This window comes from Mustela lutreola, chromosome 15 (genome assembly GCF_030435805.1).
Source record: "Mustela lutreola isolate mMusLut2 chromosome 15, mMusLut2.pri, whole genome shotgun sequence".
Classification (NCBI taxonomy): domain Eukaryota; kingdom Metazoa; phylum Chordata; class Mammalia; order Carnivora; family Mustelidae; genus Mustela; species Mustela lutreola.
In genome coordinates, this window is record NC_081304.1 from 45128147 (window position 1) to 45141161 (window position 13015).

General features: G+C 49.1%; 1 protein-coding gene across 4 annotated transcripts in view; it reads right to left on the reverse strand.

Moving 5' to 3' along the window:
• SLC43A2 (solute carrier family 43 member 2) overlaps positions 1–13015 on the reverse strand; it is a 40175-nt gene that overhangs the window by 17736 nt on the left and 9424 nt on the right. For 3 of the 4 annotated variants that reach the window (XM_059147583.1, XM_059147582.1, XM_059147581.1), the window contains exons 3-5: positions 12368–12581; positions 11150–11205; positions 10165–10241 (exon numbers count right to left, since the gene is read on the reverse strand). In XM_059147583.1, the coding sequence (XP_059003566.1) occupies positions 10165–10241; positions 11150–11205; positions 12368–12581 (347 nt within the window). The remainder of the gene's footprint in view (positions 1–10164; positions 10242–11149; positions 11206–12367; positions 12582–13015) is intronic. The other variant, XM_059147584.1, reaches the window with a different exon arrangement.

Below are 13015 nucleotides of genomic sequence, written 5' to 3' on the forward strand. Positions count from 1 at the left end.
GAGAGAGTATATGAGACACAGATAAATCATGAGCATAGGACAGAGGGAGAGGGAGAAGCAGACTCCCCACTGAGCTGGGAGCCCAACCAGGATTTGATCCCAGGACTCTAGGATAATGACCCAAGCCTAAGGGAGATGCTTAACTGACTGAGCCACCCAAGCACCCAACACCCTTCTTTTAAAATTCACTTCTTTGTGTATATAAATGAAGTGAATCAATGATTGATATTTGCTTCAAAACAGTCTGGGTGGTGGGTGGAAACAGTAACAAAGCAAGGCTGGTTATGAGCTGATAACTGTTCAAGTTGTAAGATGGGTACACAGAGATCATTATACTATTCTCTCTAATACCACATATATAGAACTTATTCCATGATTTTTTTTAAGGATTTTATTTATTTATTTGACAGACAAAGATCAGAAGTAGAGAGGCAGGCAGAGAGAGGAACAGAAGCAGGCTCCCCACTGCGCAGAGAGCCCGATGTGGGGCCTGATCCCAAGACCCTGAGATCATGACCTGAGCCGAAGGCAGAGGCTCCAACCCACTGAGCCACCCAGGCACCCGTTATTCCATGATTTAAAAGAAGAAATTTAAAAAATTTATATTTATTGACTACTAATAACTTTGAACACTTTCTACAATTTTTAAAATCAGTCACTTAGGGAAGCCTGGGTGGCTCAGTCGGTTAAGTGGCTGCCATCAGCTCAGGTCATGATCTCATCAGGGTCCGGGGATCAAGTCCTGCATGGGACTCTTTGCTCAGCAGGGAGCCTGCTTCTCCCTCTGCCTGCTGCTCCCCCTGCTTCTCCTCTCTCTCTCTCTCTGATAAATAAATAAATATCTTTTAAAAATACCAGTCATTTATATTCCTCATTTGCCCTTTTTTCCTGTGAGGATATTAAGTCTTTCCATAAGGATTTTATACAGGCTTTTCATATATTAAAGAGTCATAGTTCGTCCATGAACTGTAGGTATGTTTTCCTAGTTTGTCCTTTAACTTCCTCTTAGTTCATGGTGGGTTTGTTTTTTGTTTTTGACCAATACAAATATTTAAATAGGAAGTCAAAGTGTGTATCAGCTTTTAGGGTCTACCTAGCATTTCAGATGAAATCTCTGAAAAGAACATCAAGGGTGACTTTGGCCAGTGAAATCCAAAGTACAAACATCCCAGCTATAGTCATTGTGTGGTAGCAATCGCAGAAGAGGATCTCCCTAAGGACATTAATTATTTTTTAAATGTTAATACTAATTGTGTTTTATCCTTTAAGCTGCTTCCTTCCCTTCCTCCAAAAGCTGCCATGCCTGCCAGGAGATTTCCCTTATTTGCTGTGCCTAGGAGCAGCTTGATTAGAGAATTTTCCTTATTATTAAATAATAATATATAATAACAGCATAATTATATTAGTATAACATATAATAATAATAATAGCACTGTCATAATAAATTTTTAATGCCTTCTACAGGTATTATCTTAAAAACACTCAAAACAACCGTATAAGGTAGGTGTAATTTCTTACCCTTATTGGGTATAAAACTCAAGGATTAAAAGCGTCAAGGGACTCCCCCAGACCAGTCAGGATCAAATCTGGGATTCAAAGCGGGTCAAGTTTCTGCACGGGGCAGCATTGGGCTACTCTCCTCTTGGAAACCTCAGTTTGGTCTCCAAGGCAATTACCCTCAACTCTCACCTTCTATTTGTTCCTGATTAAGCTTTCAGTCTGCTCTTCCACTAGAGGTTTTTCACATCCCTTCTGATGCTCCTTTGGGACCTGCCAATGGTCCCGGGCTGCACCTTCAAATGGACTTGCATTTGCTGTGGACTTTCTCCTCTTTCATCCTCACATCTGTCTCCTCCTCCCTCCCACCCTCCCCATCCTCCTGCCTCCAAAAAACCTGCTCCACACAGAGCAGCTACTCTGAAGCCCTGGTGATGGGAGTGATGGCTGAGCACGGAGCAGAGTGCCCTACTGTGGACCTAGAGGGCTGGGTGGAGGGGAAGAACCAGCTGTGCTGCCAAGTAGGAAGCCAGACCCATTGCTACAGTGACAGATGACAGGGGAAAACGCTCAGGACAGGCAGCTTCCTGATTCTGGCTTCACGACTGCACTCACAGGTGGGGAACACAGCCCCCCTCCCCAGGCTCTGGGTGCTTCCCGCAGCCACTTCAGCTGCTTCTGCATGGTCTGGGGCTGGAACAGGCTTGCAGGGCAGAACCCGGCCTCTCCAAGCCCGCCTTGCTTGCTCCGGGATACAGTGGTGACTCATTCTCAGCCCCTCAGCCGCCCTGTAAACAGGCTCTGGCTGTGTGACCTTCCCAGAGGGGAAAACAGCAGCTGCAGGCAGCACCCGCCTGCCCCCCCCTCACCCCAGCCCTGAATCCTGGCCACGGAACAGGGCTCCTGGACAAGAAGACCCAGAGGCCTGGGCTCCAGGAAGGTGACAACAGGTTGGCCTCCTTGGAGGACCCTCTCTAAGATGCCTCTCTACTCAGGGGCCCCCACGACAGGCCTTGGCTGGCAGGCAGGGGCAGAAGGGCCACCGTGTTTCCCCTCACACTGACTTTGCAAATCCACGGTCTCCCAAGCCCATCAGCTGGGGACATGCCCGGGGTCTCAGGGAACAGCCACAAGGCCCCTTCCAGAGGTGAGCCTTGTCCAGAGGTGGCTAGTGGACACACCCGGAGATCTGTACAACCTGTATAGGCTGGGATCCATGTACCAGTCTGGACAAGCAGACTCAGCAAAGCTGGGCTATTTCCCAACCCCAAACAACCGGGCAGCTCCAAGTGCACATTGCCAGGAAAAGGTCCTTGTGGTCACCTTTCCGCTCCAATGCTGCAAGAGGTGGGGAGGAGGGACTCCACTCCCGAAACTACCTCGTTCGCCTTCCCAGCAGGGTCCAGCCCTGCTGATGCCTCCACTACACTTTCTGTTCACCCCCAGACGCTGGATGTGTCACATGGTAAAGCAAACTCACAAGGGAAAACACCTTCTGATGGGTGAATTTTTCCCAGGTCAATGGTGATCAGCTGGCTATTTTGGGTTCTTAAGGCACAGGATAGAAACCAAAAGGCAGAACTGGTTCCAGGCATGGGGAATTGTGTTCACCTCTCACCCAGGCTCCCAGAGGGCTGGCTGGGGTGCTGTGGGGATTATCTCCTGATTGTGGAAATGGGTCAGCCAAGCAGAAATACCAAAGTCCCACCACCCCACCCCACCCCCCGCCAGGGCGCATGTGCTTCCTTGCTGTACCCTGAAGCCTTTTCTTCATCTCTTCTCAGTATTTGAAGAAGGCTGTTTATTTTGTTTTCATCAAACTCTGGTCCCAAATCCCATGGGATCATTTCTCCCTCAGATTGAAAGTCAGACTTGAGTGAGTCAAATAGGAAAAGTCCACAGAGAAATTTTTCATTGAGGACCCTGACAACATTTTGTAACCGCTTCTCCAGGAGGTTTCCAGCTCAGAACTCCCTGTCCCATCCACATGGACGGGGGCTGAGATGGGGGGGTGGCGAGTAATGAAGTGGAAAAGATGCGTCCACAATGTTGGCTGCATCTGCTCCCATCTCCAAGCAACCCTAGGCCGTGGATTGCGGGGTGGCGGCCCAAAGACACCGCCTCAGCCGCTGGCCGGTGTTTGCACTCCAGCCAATGAAGCGAGTTAAAGGGTTGTACAAACGTTAGACATTGGGCAAACAGACCAAAGTGTGCTGTCCAGATATCTAGCGGGGAAGCTGAGGCTCTCTGCCCCAGGGAGTGCTCTGTTCCCATGGAGTATCACCCTCTTCCTCCAAGGCTGTCTCAAGGCCCAGCTCAGACCCTCTGCTGTGGGCACCTGGGAAGGCCCCTGACTGGCATGCAGCCCATCTGGCGTGGAAGCCAGTCTTGCCCCTCTGAGCCTCCCCTCTAGGGGCAAGGATCACTCACGAGTACAGACCTCTCAGGCTCCACTGGCTATCTCGCCCCACTCTGTGGGGGGAAAAGGCATTCTGCCAACCCAGGGGCCCCCCTCCACCAATGGGGTGATAGCTCACAGCCCCTGGTCACTTTATTTATACCACAGCTCATGCAACACAAACCTCCTTAGAACTCAGAAAGTCCCCAAATTAAGGTTTCCATGGCAACACATTCCCCCAGATTCCCAGGTTATCACATAGTGATTATCCAACGCCCCAAAGAAGTTGTAGGAGATATGATTTAGGGAGCTCCTAAAGGTGACCCTGAAGACTCCTTTGTCCCCCAAATTAGAACATGGGTGGGAGACACAAACACAAAGTGCCATTGTGCGGCTAGCCTGGCGTCTTTGGGAGCCAATCCTGACAGTTCTGCTTTTTAAAGGCCTGGGCTGAATCAGAACGAGATTGGGCTCTGCTCAGCAGAAGTCTCGGCCAGCCCTAAAACATTGCCCAAGAGCTCCAGCTCTGTCCTCGCTGACCTGCTTCTCATTCCCCTTTTGGGGTCTATTTTGGAAAGGAGAGCCCTGAGAGCCCTCCTCTGAGACCCTGTTGGACAGGAGAACACCCACTGAGATCCCCCAGGCTGGGGCAGCAGTGGAGGGGGAACATGACTTAAAAAGTGCTGAGGGAGCTGGCCCATGTACACAGAAGGAGTGGAGGTCAGCAGGAGGTGGGGTGAGGGAGTGGGTGTCAGCCCCTGCTTTCCCGACAGGAGACAGGAATTGAGCAGCTTCTTGGCGCCTCTGGACCAAAGGGTGTAAAGCATCAGATAACATATATTTTAGGTTTTGCAGGCCAGATAATCTCTACAGAACTACCTCACTCTGTCCTGCAGCACAAAGGCAGCCACAGACAATAGTAAATAGTAGGCATAGTTGTGTTCCAATGAAACTTTGTTCACGGGGGCGCCTGGGTGGCTCAGTGGGTTAAGCATCTGCCTTCGGCTCAGATCAGGATCTCAGGGTCCTGGGATCGAGCCCTAGTAGGGCTCCCAGCTCAGCAGGGAGCCTGCTTCTCCCTCTCCCTCTGCCCCCCAACCCTGTTCCTGCTCCCGCGTGTGCATGCGCTCTTTCTCTTTCAAATAAATGGATAAAATCTTTGAAAAACACACAAAAAAACAAAACTTTGTTTATAATCCTCCCCCCACCAACCACAATTGGCAGCCTTTAAGCAGCAGGCGTGAGCACTGGAAGCCGAGTGGGGTAGAAGGGCCCACAGGGACCCCTGGGCCAAGCGCAAACAGACCCATCTGCAGACCCACCTCAGAAACAGCCGCAAGCCCTATCTGACCAAAGGGCGACTTACAACTGGGCACAGGTACCAAAAAAGGAAAATTCCACACATTCCCATACCTCCTCACTCCCCACCTCAACCACAGCCCCCAGCACTGCCTCCTGGCAGACAGTCTCTGCCTCTCTGTCCTGCTGTCCTGCCTGCTGCTCCCCTGCGGTGTGTTCAATAAACTTCTATCTCCTTTGTTCTTCTGCCTTGGGTGAATTCTTTAACCCACTGAGCCACCCAGGCGCCCCTGCCTTGGGTGAATTCTTCCACCACCAGTCCTTCCACCCAGCTGGGTTGCCCCACACCTACCAGTGGTCTGGATTTGGCCTGGGGGCAGCAGTTTGCTCACCCCTGCTCTAAACCCAAGAATGGAGACAAGCCTTAGGAGACAAGCCACCAGGCTCCCTTAAGCAGATCTCTGCTAACCAAACCCTTCAGGTTAACAATCAGATGATCTCACTGTGTATCTTGTGTACCTTTGACTCCCGGTGGGACAGTGAGGAGCTAATGCAAGTGTTCCTATGCAGTGCTTTTGACCTTCACACAGACCTATGAGAGGCTGATGAAAGCAACAGAGCCACAAAAAAAATGCACCAGCACGTACACAGTTTGCTTGCATACAATCTCAAGGGAAGTACAGCCTACCTTAAGCTTATTCATGATCACCCAGAGGCCTAAAAACCCTATGGGCTCTCTGCTCAGCAGGGAGCCTGCTTCCTCCACTCTCTCTCTGCCTGCCCCTCTGCCTATTTGTGATCTCTCTCTGTCAAATAAATAAATAAAATCTTTAAAAAAAAAAAAACAAAAAACCCTAGGGTAAGATCCCTTGCTCACCCAGAAAGATAGCAAATTTGTTTGTATAGATCAAAGAGTTCTTACAAAACACTTAAAAAAAAAAACAAAAACACAGACAAAACACACAAAGAAACAATTCACAGAATATAAATGACCACAAAAAAAGAGGTGGAAAGATGCTCTGTCTCACAAACATAGAACAATTTTAAAAAATCATGGTTATACCATTTTCACCATATCAGACTGGCTAATATTTAAAAGGCTAAAAACAAGGTCTGGGGAAAGGGTGTGGAGAAAGGGCCACTCTTACCCATGCTGATACAATAGTATTAGGATGGAACCTGTGGGGAAGGCCAGCAATCCCACTTCCAGGAATTTATTTTACGGGAAGGTATGTACAGGAGTGTTCCCTCCAGTAACACCATAAACTGGGAAGACTAGAAACCAACTCAAATGTTCATGAGCAGGAAACTGGTTGAGTAAATTATGGTATATCTATATTATAGAATAACATAGAACTGTTTCATAATGAGGCGGTAGAGGGGCGCCTGGGTGGCTCAGTGGATTAAGCCGCTGCCTTCGGCTCAGGTCATGATCTCAGGGTCCTGGGATCGAGTCTCGCATTGGACTCTCTGCTCAGTGGGGAGCCTGCTTCCCTCTCTCTCTCTCTGCCTGCCTCTCCGACTGCTTGTGATCTCTCTGTCAAATAAATAAATAAAATCTTAAAAAAAAAAAAAAATAATAAGGTAGATTTCTAGGTACCGGCAGAAAAACCTGTGAAAAGAACTAAATGAAAAAGGCAAACTGATAACAGCCTGTTTTTAAAAAAAAGGACAACATTGGTATATGCAGATTTACATTCTAAATTGCTGAAGGTGTGCTTATAGAATTTTACAACCTATACTTTCTATTTCTAAAATATTTTTTTTTATTTATTTTTTATTTTTTTTTAATTTTTTTTTAAAAGATTTTATTTATTTATTTGACAGAGAGAGATCACAAGTAAGCAGAGAGGCAGGCAGAGAGAGAGGAGGAAACAGGCTCCCTGCCGAGCAGAGAGCCCGATGCGGGACTCGATCCCAGGACCCTGAGACCATGACCCGAGCCGAAGGCAGAGGCCCAACCCACTGAGCCACCCAGGCGCCCCTCTATTTCTAAAATATTGACTTCTGAAAATAAAAACATTTTTGTCTATGATCATAAAAAAGGAATCCAGAAATCGAATTGTTATAGGCCTACTAGCCTCCTCTAAATGTTCCTTGAAAATTATAAGCTCATTCTTTTTTTCTTTTTTTCTTTTATAAGTAGTCTCCATACCCAACGTGGGGCTTGAACGCACAAACAGGAGATCAAGAGTCATAAGCAAGCGGGGGAAGGGCAGGGGGAGGGGAGACAAACGGACTCCAGGCTGAGTGTGGAGACTGACATAGAGTTCGATCCCAGGACCCTGAGATCATGACCTGAGCCAAAATCAAGAGCCAGACACTCAACAGACTGAGCCACCCAGGTACCCCCTGCCAAAGGCTTTCTTTCTTTTTTTTTTTTTTTTTTAAGATTTTATTTTCTTCTTCTTTTTTTTTTTTTTTTAAAGATTTTATTTATTTATTTGACAGACAGAGATCACAAGTAGGCAGAGAGGCAGGCAGAGAGAGAGGAGGAAGCAGGCTCCCTGCTGAGCAGAGAGCCCGATGTGGGACTCAATCCCAGGACCCTGAGATCATGACCTGAGCCGAAGGCAGCGGTTTAACCCACTGAGCCACCCAGGCGCCCCTGCCAAAGGCTTTCTTAAAGGTGATTCATGGTGTGGTGGTTTTAACCCACTTGTCTTCTACTTTATTACAGTAAAACATCTTTCTTCATCTCAGAGCATAAACTCCTGACATTCAAGGCCCGTCTCTTTTATCCCCAATTTTATCCCTAAATTCTGCCATAATATAGGCACAGCATAACCAAAATAATGGGAATGATGCCAGGTTTTTAATTTTCATCTTGATGAAAGAGCTGGTCATTTTCATGCTGTTGAAGAACAAACAGAACCATGACTTTTGTTTCACAATTTACACAACTTAGTGGGATTTGTGTACTTTGGATAGTTCTGAAATATTTCTAACTGTTTCGACATCTGTTTTCCCCCAGGAATTTGAGAAGGAGGGGGATACATCCATTTAAAAAAGAAATCTACCTGGTTAAGAAAATAGAAGTAACACACCAAAAAGTACAAAGTCAATCTCCCTCATATCATAGAGGACAAGGCCGCCAGAGTTCCTAGAGATGCAAGTGTCACTCACAGCCCTGTGTCATGCACACCTGCGTGTCACCTACATCCAAAGTATACCACATACACAGCCCCCCTGTGCCTTTCACACCTAACACAGAGTTTTCTGAACTTTCCATTTCCGTGGGCTCCCACCAGACAGTCATCCCTTCCCACCGGGACAAAGTTAACCAGGCAAAGCACACAAAGGGGCAAAAGAAGAGGCGCTGGGCCAGGCCCAGGCTTACAGCCTGCAGGCAAGGGGTCACACAGATGCCAGCACCTCTCTGAGCTCCTTCCAAGAAGACCGCATCCCCAGGGCTCCCTCAAAGCCAAATAAACGCCCCTCAACAGCAGGACTCCTGACTCTTAATGGAAAGGGTCATCAGAAACCAGAGGCCCGGGGCGCCTGGGTGGCTCAGTGGGTTAAAGCCTCTGCCTTCAAGCTCATCTCCGGTCGTCGTCCAAGGGTCCTGGGATCGAGCCCCGCATTGGGCTCTCTGCTCTGCGGGGAGCCTGCTTCCTCCTCTCTCTCTGTCTGCCTCTCTGCCTACCTGTGATCTCTGTCTGTCAAATAAATAAATAAAATCTTTAAAAAAAGAAAAAGAAAAAGAAACCAGAGGCCCCTGCAAATCGGAATGGCAGGTACCATGTCATAAAAATGTTTGTCACAGAGAACCTGAGGCAAGCCAGACTTTCCTGTCAGACAGAAATCTCTCTGAAGAGTATAGTATTCTCACTTCTTTCTCACTGGCCAGCTCTGAAGGGCCAGCCTGTAGAGAGCTCCCTTCTTCCTCCTAGGGAAGACATGTTTGGCCTTCTTTGACTGACTTTCTTCTAACAACCTCTCCCACCTCACAAAGAAGCACGTTCTGTGGTATTCTGCTGCTACAGATAAGGTGGCACACTGGGGTGCCTGGGTGGCTCAGTTGTTAAGTGGCTGCCTTCATGTCAGGTCTGGGATCGAATCCCACGTCTGGCTCCTTGCTCTACGGGAAGCCTGCTTCTCCCTCTCCCACTCCACTTCCTTGTGTTCCCTCTCTCTCTTTTTTTAAGATTTTATTTATTTATTTGACATACAGAGACCACAAGTAGGCAGAAAGGCAGGGAGGGAGAGAGGAGGAAGCAGGCTCCCCGCAGAGCAGAAAGCCTGACGTGGGGCTCGATCCCAGGACCCTGAGACCATGAACTGAGCTGAAGGCAGAGGCATTAACTCACTGAGCCACCCAGGCGCCCCTTGTGTTCCCTCTCTTGCTATCTCTCTCTCTGTTAAATAAGTAAAATCTTTAAAAAAAAGAAATAGAAAAAGAAAAAGACAGGGGGCACTCAAGCATCCCAAGAAAACATCTCTCTCCCTAGGGTGGCAGCTCTCTATACCCTGGCATTCAGTAAACCATGACAAGTGGCAGCCATGTACACCCTTGAATTTTTCATTCCATTCTGGACAAAGGCAATGGTTCAGGGTGGGGAGATTTCAAGGGAGGGTTGTTTTTAGGTGGCACTGTTAACCAGAGCCGCCATGGGAAATGAGAGAAAAGAAAGTGGATGGCAGCTCTTTTCTCTCTACTCCTGTCTTCTCTGGGCATGTGGCTAGTGAGCTGGCTTCCTCAGTATGTAAGCCAAGGTCAGCAGGCAAGGGATGGGCCTGCTCCAAGAGCCAAGTTCTGCTGCCTTCAGGCCTACCTAGAGAACCTCCGCAGCGTAGGAGGTCATGACTGGCTTTGCTGCCAGGCCCCTTCATCCCCAGCAGTCCTCTCCTGCTTGGGATGTCCAGGCACAATAGGCAGATGGAACGTAAGGAAACTGAAGCCAACAAAAGCTGCCTCAAACTCACAGAGCAAGGACCGAACGAGAGATCTTTAAAAAATCAATACTTACTGTTAATGAAGTGAAAGTCATGCACATCCCACCAAAGCCATTCAGAGCCAGGGAAACGAAGATGAGCACAGAGAGGGCTGTAAGGAAATGGAAAGCTCATCATCGGGGAACCACAGCTGAGCTTCCGGAAGGCGAGGGCCTGGCCCAGTGCCTTGCAGGGAGCAAACGGAATGGATGACAAGCCATCTGGGGTTAGTGATGGACACCTGGGGAGCTGGAACAGCCTCTTCTTCACCACCCTCCTCTTGCCTATTTTACAGAGCCTGGGTTCCTGTGGAAGGTGTAGCCCCATCCCCCTTCTCCACTAACCTTAGTAGCAAGCCACAGGCCTAAAGAAGCTGCTTTCTCCAAAAACAAAAATACAGGTGCTCAAAAATTAGTGGATGAGCCTGGCCAAGATTTTGGCAAACCTCAAGTGCTATTTTGGTGTTTGTTCTGAAAGTCCTTGAAGCAATGACTCTACCTGAACAGGGCTGGGGACCAGCTGGATTCGAAGCCATCATTTTTTTTCTTTTTAAGTAAGCGCTACGCCTAACGTGGGGCTCGAACTCATGACCCGAGATCAAGGGTTGCATGCTCTTTCAACTGAGCCAGCCAGGTGCCCCAACTTCTAATCCATCTTTATAGTGCTGGCCTGGGCTGCCTCAGGGGACTCAGCTCCCAAGTTATGCACACATCCCTCAGCTGGCCTGGTTCTAGAACTCAGGTTGGCATCAGAGAGGGCATCGGGGCCTGACCTAGCTTGGTGATGGGATGGGAGTATTGCACACCTCAGGAGCTTCTCTCAGACGTCTGTCTGGAGTGACCACTGTCTTACTCAGTCCCCCATTTAAGACAAGTGACAGGGTGAAGGCTAACAGGCATCCCCCTCTGACTTGAGCAGTGAGCCCCAGGCCTGGCATGGCTACAGCAAGCAGGTCTGAGAGCACCTCTGGGCACTCTCTCCCCAGTTCCTGCCCAAAGGGTAGAGGAAAAGCATACTCACAGTTCGGGTTACTTGCTCCATAGGCAATCAGCAAGCAGGAGACAGCAAAGCAGGCACTAAAAACAAGGAGAAACAGTACATTATTTATTATTACTGTTGTTATTAATGGTATTCTTAGGAAGTACTTATTATGGGTCAGATGCTTCCAGATAATTCACATACATTCTCTCGTTTAATTTAACAGTTCTGAGGAGTACAATCGGCTCCATTTTACTGATGAAGAAAATAAAACCAAGAAAGAAAAAACCAGGGATGCCTGGGTGGCTCAGTTGGTTGAGCTGCTGCCTTCGGCTCAGGTCATGATCCCAGGGTCCTAGGATCAACTCCTGCATCGGGCTCCTTGCTCAGTGGGGAGCCTGATTCTCTCTCTGCCTCTGCCTGCCGCTCTGCCTGCTTGTGTTCTCTCTCTCTCTCTCTCTGACAAATAAATAAATAAATAAAATCTTAAAAAAAAAAAAAAAAAGAAAGAAAGAAAGAACAAACCACACATTCTCACAAAGTCTCATAGCCAGCAGCTGTCTAAGCTAGAATTCAGGGCCCAAAGGCAGATCTGATGAACACCACACTACACTATCCCCTCCCATCCTCAGACTGGAGAGGCCAGGGTTTGGAAGTGAGTGGGCACGACCCGTTCCCCAGGTTCCTACGCCCACTCTGCAGAGGAGTGGCAGTACCCCACCAAGCATGAGGGAGCTGAGCGGCAGCTTCTGAATCCTGTCTGCTTAGCTCCAACCTGGGGACCAAGGCCTCTTATGCTCCAAAGAATGAATGAGACTGATCCTCCACCCGTTCCCTTTGAGGTCACAGAGCTCACCCATTGCAAACTACAGCCCTGCAGATGATCATTTCCAGCGGCACTGGTTATGGGAGGGCTGCGGGCTGAGAGGACCCACTGCTTGGCGGACTAACCCTGAGTCTGGCCGACGAGCTTTATAGGCCAGGGGCATGCACCTCAGGAAGTGCAAACCAGTGTTCTTAAGGACAAGCAACCAAGAGCCTTCCCAAGCAGGCCCCAGGGCCCCGAGCCTTTCTTATGCAATACTAGCACACAGCAAGGACCACAGGACCTACTGATTTGGTGGCAGAATGGAGAGAAAACCCACTCTGGGTAGGCATTTAGGGAGCTGACAGTGCGGCTGACAGCAGGGACCAGGATTCTCCACAGTGGGGATCTCAGCCCAGGAGTCCCACCTGCCCAACCCCAGCCCCTGCACTGACCTGCCCAGCAGCCTGAGCTTCCTTGGGCCATATTTGTCCATGACGATGCCTAGAGGCAGGGTGATGGCACTGAGCAGGAAGGAGCCTACGGTGAACGCCAAGTTGAGCATCTCATCCTGGGCCTGGCAGCTAAGCCAGCCATTCATCCAGCTGATATCCTCGGATTCCTGCTCCGGCTCTGCTGTGCCCCCCACTGTGCCGTTGGTGGCAATATCTGTATGTGTAGAGGTGTAGAGAGAGGGAAACTTGATCACAGGGTTGAGGCAGGGATTCCCAAAGATCAGAGGGGCAGCTGCACTTTCAGACCCCACTGGAAATGTTAGGTCTGGCTCTGGCTATCCTGGGCTGGCTCTGGCTACCCCAGGCAGGCTTGACTGACTGTGCATCTGGCCCCAGCCCCTTGGAGCAGTAACGCAGAGGCTCTTATCTTTTGTAAAGGTCGCAAATCTTCTGGAGACTCCAATAAAGGAGTCTATGCTCTTCCTCCTCCGAAAATGCACACAAAGGCTTGCCCACAGTTTCAGGGGTTTCCCGTGTCCCTTGAGGCACACATGAGCCCCAGCTTGAGATTCCCATTTGAGAGTAACCTATATCAGAGAAGACTAAGACTTAGGACCCAGCCTAGGCTGTGGGGCCACGGGCCGGCTG